Genomic DNA, 8519 nt, shown 5'->3' with positions numbered 1-8519 from the left:
AAATTTGCTGTTCCTGTTGCCTCCTGTCATCCTGCCTGTCAATTCCCCTCCATCCCTATCCACGTGCTGTCAACCTACTATATCCGAACATACAGACACACAAACACACATTAGTTCAGTCACCCCAAACATTCTTCCATACCTGAAAATAGCAATTGAAAATAAATATGACATGCCGAAATTAAGACCTGTAGTATATACCTCTATTAGGAATGTCGGTTGTGTTGACCATTCTTGAGTAGTGAGTAAAGCAGGAGGTTGAGTTGTACTGGTGGGTAGAGTGGGGAGAGTGGTCGTGGGCGATATGTTCTCGGTGGAAACTTCATCATCCAAATAATCAGAAGATTCTCCATCAAGTTCTGTGGTAAAAGGGACGAAACTATCTGAATCAAGACCTGGTAAAGTTTTGTTAAATGTTTTGTACTCCTCAGGCAGACGTTCTTCCTAAGGACTGCATCAGTCATATGCTTGGTCAGGAGTTTTTGTGGGGACGTGTGGCGCAATGACAGTGCGCGCGACACGAAATTAAGAGGTCCCGGGTTCGAGTCCTGACATGCCACCGATCTTGTGCCCTTGGGAAAGGCACTTTACACGAGTTTCCCGACTTTCCAGTACTATTATTCGTTTCTACGTGCGGGACACAACACCAGCGACAGCTGCCTCTGTTCTGCGTGTATTGCATTGTTGCAATTTCAATAGAATTAAAAAGATAATAATAAAAAAAATCAATTTTCAAATTACTCATGAATAGTCAAAGCAAATGTTTCTTGTCAACATTTCACGGATAATTATAAGTCAGTGTTTTGGTCGCTCGCTTACCACCGAAGACGTAACGCGTTGTCTCTTTGTCAGCTTGGATGTCTTGGAGGCCTGTTGTTGAACTTGTTGTAGGCACCCAAGCTGTTGTAGTAGGTGCTAACGTTGTAGTTGTAATGGGCGTTGTAACAGGCGTTGTAGTTGTAATGGAAGTTGTAACAGGCGTTGAGGTTGTAATGGAAGTTGTAACAGGCGTTGTACTTGTAATGGAAGTTGTAACAGGCGTTGTAGTTGTAATGGAAGTTGTAACAGGCGTTGTAGTTGTAATGGAAGTTGTAACAAGCTTTGAAGTTGTACGAGGCGATGTACTTAGTGTTTTAGATGTTGTTGAATGTTCTGCAAGAAAGATGAGCATGTAATTGCTAACACAAGAAGATAGATATGTGTTATAAGATAATTACTGATGTTTGGGAGCAAAACAGACTTCCCTTCCTTTCAGTGGTAGCCTTTATTTCGTACCTTCAGGGTGGCAGAAAAGATCCGGTTCTGTCCATGACCCATTTGACGTGCATGTTCTCGTTATGACGTCACCGGAAGTGACGTTATATCCCGGGGAACATGGGTAGGTGCAGCTCTCCCCCAGCAGATAGGGGCAGTCACACACGGGCCCGATGGTGTTGGCTTGGGTCGGTGGAGCAACACAACCTCCTGAAAATGCAGATGAAGAGAAACAGTTTAAAAACTCCTAACTTCATAAACTATTTCATTTTATGGATTCTGAAAGTAATTATGTATAATTTGACACAGGGATGGCATGATTGTGCTACATAAAATGAGGGTGCAATCACAACACTTACCCAGCTGACAGATGAATCCACGGAAAATGTTGCACGTTGCATCAATCCAGAGGTTCTCAGGACCGTAAATTGCAGCGCAGTTTTCCACAGTGCCACCGCTCGGCTCATTAGTTCTCCAGTTGCTAAAACCGGATGATTCAAGAGTCTGGCCGTCTTCAAATACCCACTGGCCGTCTGTCTCGATATCAGTCAGCCCAATCCAACGTGTTTCACTGTCTACGAAGTCGTGTATGAAAGCGATTGTGGCATTGTCCTTCGGCATGGCTAGCAGTGCCCCGTCTTCGGCACACCTCTGTCTAGCCCCAACGTAGTTCTTAGACTCAGTAAAGGCCTTGTAGCAAACCCTGTTAAAACTAACGTAGCCTGGTATTGGACACACTGTAGCAAAAGAAAAAAAGTGGCTTGGTGAAAATATCTTAAAAACTGACTAAATTTTAGTATGCCTGTCTGCCTAAGTGCTAAGGCCGGGATCTGACCCCTTGCTCCCCTCTGTGTCTCCAGCCCGCTTTATCTAAGGCCATAGTCTCAGCTTCCCTCAGGGTGAGCCCTGTGTCTGTTTGTATCTCGTCTTTCCACCTTTTGGGTGGTCTTCCCCGGGTCTGGGTTTTTAAACACCTGGTAGTATGCCTTATGAACTAAGGTGTTCAGTATAACTACTATTGAATAACGACTAACGCAATTGGCGGTGTAAGTGTGTGGCGTAAGCTCAGAACCAAGAGAACAAAAACCTACTGTCAATGCAGCAGCCAAGAATCTCCACCCTCAAGGAGATAGCACCTTGCCATGACTGAGGATAGAAGCGCACATAACGGGCATCAATGGGGGTGTCCAGTAGGTTTGTTACAGGCGTGGTATTGTCAGTGTTGCCTGTAAACACCTGAAAGGTAAACAGATAATTCAGATGAGGGTTTTTAATACTTAGTACAGGTCTTGATGGTCATCGCTACAAATGCCCACAAAGACTCCACGCATTCTGTCCAAGACAATAGTATCAATAGTCTAGATCAAAACCGATGGATCAACAACGCTCTGTTATACAAAAAGACCTGGAAACATTATTTCATATGTCTTCCTGGTATTTGGGAAATTAATAGAATCAAATATTTTGATACTAGTATTCAAGATACCATTTCTGTGCCATCGCTGTCATTATATGTCGTCCAATTGGCCCCATCCGCACTGTACTGGAGTTTGTACGACTTCACCCATTGTGGATATAACCATTGTTGGCCCTGGACAACAGTCCCGGTGACGCGCTTCATCTCCCCTAAATCCACCTGAAACACGATAGGTTTTTCGATATAGAACAAGTGTGGACGATCGGCGAAGTAGCTAGGCTAGTAAACACGAGATCGAAAGGCCATGAGTTCGATTCCTGAAAGAATGGCATGAAGTTAACTGGAAAGTATAAATGTAACATTTGCGAAACTTCATCTGGTCAAGACCAAGAAACTACTGCACTGTTCATTCTTACTTAAAGCTAAATATGTGAGCACGCTCTCCGACTCTGTTCTGCTACATAATGTAACCTAACATCACAGGGTGTTGATACAGAACCAGTCACCATGGTGACAGACGCCTGGTTGAGGTCATTGACTTTATTTGTTTGAAGAAGGAGAAGAAACTGAGCTAGAACAATATGTTTTCCTTCTGTGAATGTAAACATATGAATCGATTTCAAAAAGCCACAACAATATTTATCAAAGATAAATCAACATGTATACCTACCTGCAGCCATTCTCCGATGTTGCTGCTACGCGGTACCCAGCAGCCATAACCGGATAGTCCGTGTAACCGTGCGTAGTAGGGCAAGTAATCATTGAGTTTGGTCGAAGATGCCGTAATGCTGCCATCAGGTATGGCACCAGACTCCATCCCAAGTGGAACCTGACAGACTGGGAAGGAAAGAGTTTGAGCACATGCAGTGGAAAATATTAATTGTATAAGTCTACAGTGTAAGTAAGAAAAAGTAAACTATCATCACATTTTTGCCGTGGCATTTTTTACACAATATTTTTCAAACGTTTGAAATCAGGTCATAGACCCTTGATTTCTTTTGCGCTGCGGTGCGTTTCACTACGGTGTGATGCGTTCATGTGACAAATACCACCAAATCGTACGTGTACAGGGATCTATTAGAGTTGCACTGTAGTATAATAATATATGTATATAACCTGTGGTGAATGTCCCATTGATAACTCCGTTTGGCTGGTCGTCCTCGCCAAAAGAAGTCAGCTTGAGGGTGTATTCCGTGTTGGCCAGCAGTCCCTGCACTGTTGCCGAGGTGGCCCCGACGTCTGGCGCGGGACACAGGTCCTGGTACGAGCCCGACCCGTCTGCCGGCTGGTAGCGGAGCCTGTAGCGCGAGACCGGATGATTCCCTACGACTCTCCAGGAAACGGTGAGATGACCAGACGCGGCATCATCGAGGCTCAGTCCAGATATCAATGTCACTGGAATTGTATGACACATTTAGTAAAAAATTAAATCATTGGAATTAAACAAGACATAAACGAATCCAACTAACAACAGAAACCTACTGTTAGTGTTGCAGCCTAAAATCTCCGCCCTCATTGCGAATTGGATACCATTCCAGGACTGAGGGTAGAAGCGCACATAGCGGGCATCAACTGGGCTGTCCAGTAGGTTCGTTACAGGAGTGATCATGTCAGTGTTGCCTTGAAAAACCTAAAAGATAAACGGATAATTCAGATTCAGGGCATTTTGCAACTGTTCCGTATAGACATTTTTTATTTACTATAAGGGACAACCACCCCCGGGCCTTTTATCTACCATAAATAATTATTGATTTGGCTAAACCTGAGCTTGTGACGGCCATAGGCGTAACAACCAGTCACCTTCTAATGGTTATCAAAAGAGAAGAGCTTTGTGAGAGGGGGACAGTGTGGCAATAACCTATATGTACTATGCCGGGCAGAATTAATATCTTTTATTCATTCAGAAACAAAATGATAAATACAAATGAAAGAACACAGACTAAGTGGCTGCGAACTCGAGTTAGGTACATCTTACAGTTTTATTCATTTCTATTCTAAATTACCTTATTTTTTTTTAATTCCAACATTTCATGACTAGACATAATGACGGCAAACTCAAGTTATATCAACTTATTTTTATGCCGTCACCAACGCAGATAAAGGACAAATACGGAACAAGACAATACTCATTTACACCTGAGCTAAGTGAGGAAAGTCGTGTAAAGTGCCTTTCCCAAGGGCACAAGATCGGTGGCATGTCAGGACTCGAACCCGGGACCTCTTGGTTTCGAGTCGTGCACTCTGACGCTACGCCACACGACCCCACGTAAATTACCTTATCCGAGCCATCGCTGCCGGTATATGTCTTCCAGATGATTTCATCCGCACTGTACTGGAGTTTGTATGACGTCACCCACTGTTCGGCCTTTTGGCGACCCTGAATAATGGTGCCTGTAACGTGCTTCATGTTTCCTAAATCCACCTAAAATGCAAAATTATCTTGAGTTTTGTTAGAATGTAACGAAGTATACAAGACCAGATCTAGATGATGGAAAGAAAACATGCATTTTTGCTTAAATCAACAACTAAGATCAACTTCATACCGGTTTAAATGCGACTGAGCAAACTTGATTCCTGTGATGTAAGGAATGGGCTTCCGTGAAGTTAGCAGAAAAGAATCCCTTTCCGAACAAAATCGTTTTGATCTGTAAAAATTTCTACCTACTTGCAGCCACTGTCCTATGCCTGTGAATATAGGCATCCAGCCACCTTCTGATCCAGAAGAAAACCCATTTAACCTTGCGTAGTATGGCTCGAAATAAGAATTAACTATCGAAGATGCTGTGATGCTGTCATCAGGTATGGCTCCAGACTCCATCCCAAGCTTACGCTGGCAGACTGAAAGGGAACGAAAATTATGTTCCGTTTGGATTTACCTGTCTTAATCCTACATTAGCTTTACCTGTAGCTGAACATTGTAAGAATACACTTACATATAGCAGCCGGACATTGGCCGATACACATGTACCCTAACGTACAGCGTAACAATAATTAAGCAAGCTTAGGGAAAGGTCTGCAATTCTATCGCCAATACTAAGCCAAATCCAATTTGTGCTTACAGTCAATGTAACAAATTTTCAGCTCAAACACTTAATACTGCCAATAAAAAACAAAAGGAAGACTTTGACGCAAACAAGATAGTTATAGTTTTCTACAGGATACTAGTACTGTATCCTAGATCTCTCTATAATCCTGCTTTAGTAGAAGTCCTCATACACAGCCTTTTCATGCATACCTCAAACTTTGTTCCTCTGAGGCAGACTGCTTACATCACCACTATAACCCTTGTGTACCATGAAGATTCGTATATATATATATATATATATATATATATATATATATATATATATATATATATATATAATATATACAATGTATATATACAATATATACAATGTGGCACAAATTCGTGAAGTATCCCATTCTTACATGTGGTGTATGTCCCGTTGATAACTCCGTTTGGCTGGTCGTCCTCGTCAAAAGAAGTCAGCGTGAGAGTGTATTCCGTGTTGGCCAGCAGTCCCTGCACTGTTGCCGAGGTGGCGTCCACTCCTGGTGCGGGGAAGAGGTCCTGGTACGAGCCCGACCCGTCTGCCGGATGGTAGCGGAGCCTGTAGCGCGAGACCGGATGGTTCCCTACGACTCTCCAGGAAACGATGAGATGGCCAGACGCGGCATCATCTAGGCTCAGTCCCGATATCAATGTCACTGGAAATGTAGGATGCATTTAGTAACAATGAGTAACATGGTAATTGCGCAAGTAAACCAGACTCTAACCAATCGAACCAACGAAGAAAACCTACTGTTAGTGTAGCAGCCTAGAATCTCCACCCTCATGGCGATTTTATCATTCCAGGACTGAGGGTAGAAGCGCACATAACGGGCATCGACTGGCGTGTCAAGTATGTTCGTCACAGGTGTGTGATTGTCCGTATTACCAGTAAAAACCTGAAAGGTAAATGGACGATTCAACGGAGCATATTTACCTCCATGAAAAATGGAGGTATTGTTTTTTGCGTGTCTGTCTGTGTGTCTGTCTGTGTGTGTTTTTGTGTGTGTGTGTTTCCGCAACTTTGTGGTCAGCATAACATTAAGAACGCCTTTATAGATTGTAATGATATTTGGCATGTTGGTAAGTTGGTATGAGTTCTCCGAAGTCTTGTTTTTAACCAGTAGACAATTTTACCTTTGTGAGAAAATCTATGATTGGAATGGGACAGATGAGACATTGGGCAGTTTCCCTCTTTGTACTATCATAATACCAACAAATGTCAGTAAGACTTTCAGTGTAAAATTCATGATATTTTTGGTTCATTTGTGTATCTAGATTACCTCATCTGAGCCATCGCTGCCGGTATATGTGTTCCAGATCATTTCATCCGCACTGTACCGAAATTTGTAGGACGTCACCCAATTTTTATTCCGATGGCGACCCTGAATAATGGTGCCTGTGACGTGCTTCATGTTTCCTAAATCCACCTAAAAGGCAAAATTATTTATAAGTCGTTTTGATGTAAGGAAGTACACAAGATAAGAGCAGATCTAGCTGATCATTATCCGTGAGGCATTATCCCTCAAATTTATCCTTTCATGTGAAAATTGTTTTAAAAACTCAGCTATTGTTGACGTAAAGAAAATATGCCAACTGGCAACAACTAGGTTAATACCGTTTTTAAGTGCGGCTGTTGTATCTACAAACGTGCTCTATTTTGACACATATTATGCCCTCGCCTCTTCTCCTGACAAGGATGGGGGCATTTTCGAATACGGCAGTTAGGTAAATTGGACATACAGATCAGAAACTGACCTGCCTAGCTGCTGCTGAGCTTGGCGTGCTTCTCAGCACCACGGAAGGTTCCAAGTGTCTGCAGTGCCGTCTCATCAGTTAGACGCCTCCCTTCCTCGACGTTTCGCTCCGTTCTGCCTAAGACGTCTCTGGGGGGTGGGGCAACGGAGCAGGCGTCCCTGCTCCGCTTCAGGCACTGTCACCACTTCTCTGGAAGGACTTCCACGCCTTATCCTTTCTCCTCAGCCACAACAAACTGCTTCTTTCTGCTTCCTCAGTCACCTGTCTAGTGAGCTTTGTCTGGGCTTTTCCCCTGATGTTGAAGTCCCTGCACAGACGCATGAAGGAAGTCCCTACAAATCCTCTTACTCCGACTTCTACTGGGTATAGGCGCGTCTGCCATCCTTTCTGCTTGCACTGCTGGACCAGATCATCATATTTCAGTTTCTTTCTTTCAAATGCTGCTTGCACATTTTCTTCCCACGGGATTGTCAACTCAATAATCAGTACAGCTTTCTGATCCTCGGACCACAGGACTAGATCCGGTCTAAGAGATGTCTCACAGATGGTGCTCGGGAAGTGGAGTTGTCTGTCCAAGTCTGCTCTCATCTCCCACTTTCCCCTGCACAGAATACTGCTTCCTGAGTTAACTGTACCCGTGACTGCTGTTGATCTTGGTTTCTGACCCTCTTTCACAAACTGGATAGACTGAAAGGATGATGATGTGCTGGAGGATTCCTTTCTTACTTCCTCCAGCTTCACTGCTAGCTGTCTTAACACCTTGTGGTGTCTCCATGTGTAGCGACCTTGTTGCAGAGCAGTCTTGCAGCCTGACAGAATGTGTTTCAAGTCGGCTTGAGATACCCCGCACAGCTGGCAAGACTCCTCATTCCTATACCACCGAGTGAGGTTACGAGGGGTGGGGAGGACGTCATACGCTGCTCTCACTAAGAAACTCAACCTGGCACTCTGTATATTCCACAGGTCGGTCCATGTGAACCTTCTCTCGACCACACCATCCCAGTTTAGCCAGGCACCTTGTTGGCTCTGACCAACTGCGGT

General features: G+C 43.8%; 1 protein-coding gene across 1 annotated transcript in view; it reads right to left on the bottom strand.

The window, feature by feature from the left end:
* The window catches only part of LOC109462448, a 24106-nt gene extending 16553 nt beyond the window's left edge, over positions 1 to 7553 (bottom strand). Inside the window, 12 exon segments of the mRNA XM_019759003.1 lie at positions 202 to 359; positions 896 to 1099; positions 1276 to 1464; positions 1614 to 1991; positions 2346 to 2490; positions 2741 to 2890; positions 3342 to 3508; positions 4154 to 4301; positions 4947 to 5093; positions 5337 to 5495; positions 6449 to 6619; positions 7479 to 7553. Coding sequence (XP_019614562.1) covers positions 202 to 359; positions 896 to 1099; positions 1276 to 1464; positions 1614 to 1991; positions 2346 to 2490; positions 2741 to 2890; positions 3342 to 3508; positions 4154 to 4301; positions 4947 to 5093; positions 5337 to 5495; positions 6449 to 6619; positions 7479 to 7553 — 2091 coding nt within the window.
* Positions 7554 to 8519: the final 966 nt, after the last annotated feature.

This window comes from Branchiostoma belcheri, unplaced genomic scaffold (genome assembly GCF_001625305.1).
Source record: "Branchiostoma belcheri isolate BF01 breed outbred unplaced genomic scaffold, Haploidv18h27 scaffold117, whole genome shotgun sequence".
Classification (NCBI taxonomy): Eukaryota; Metazoa; Chordata; class Leptocardii; order Amphioxiformes; family Branchiostomatidae; genus Branchiostoma; species Branchiostoma belcheri.
Note: the sequence above shows the minus strand (reverse complement) of the source record. Positions and strands in the feature narration are given on the sequence as shown.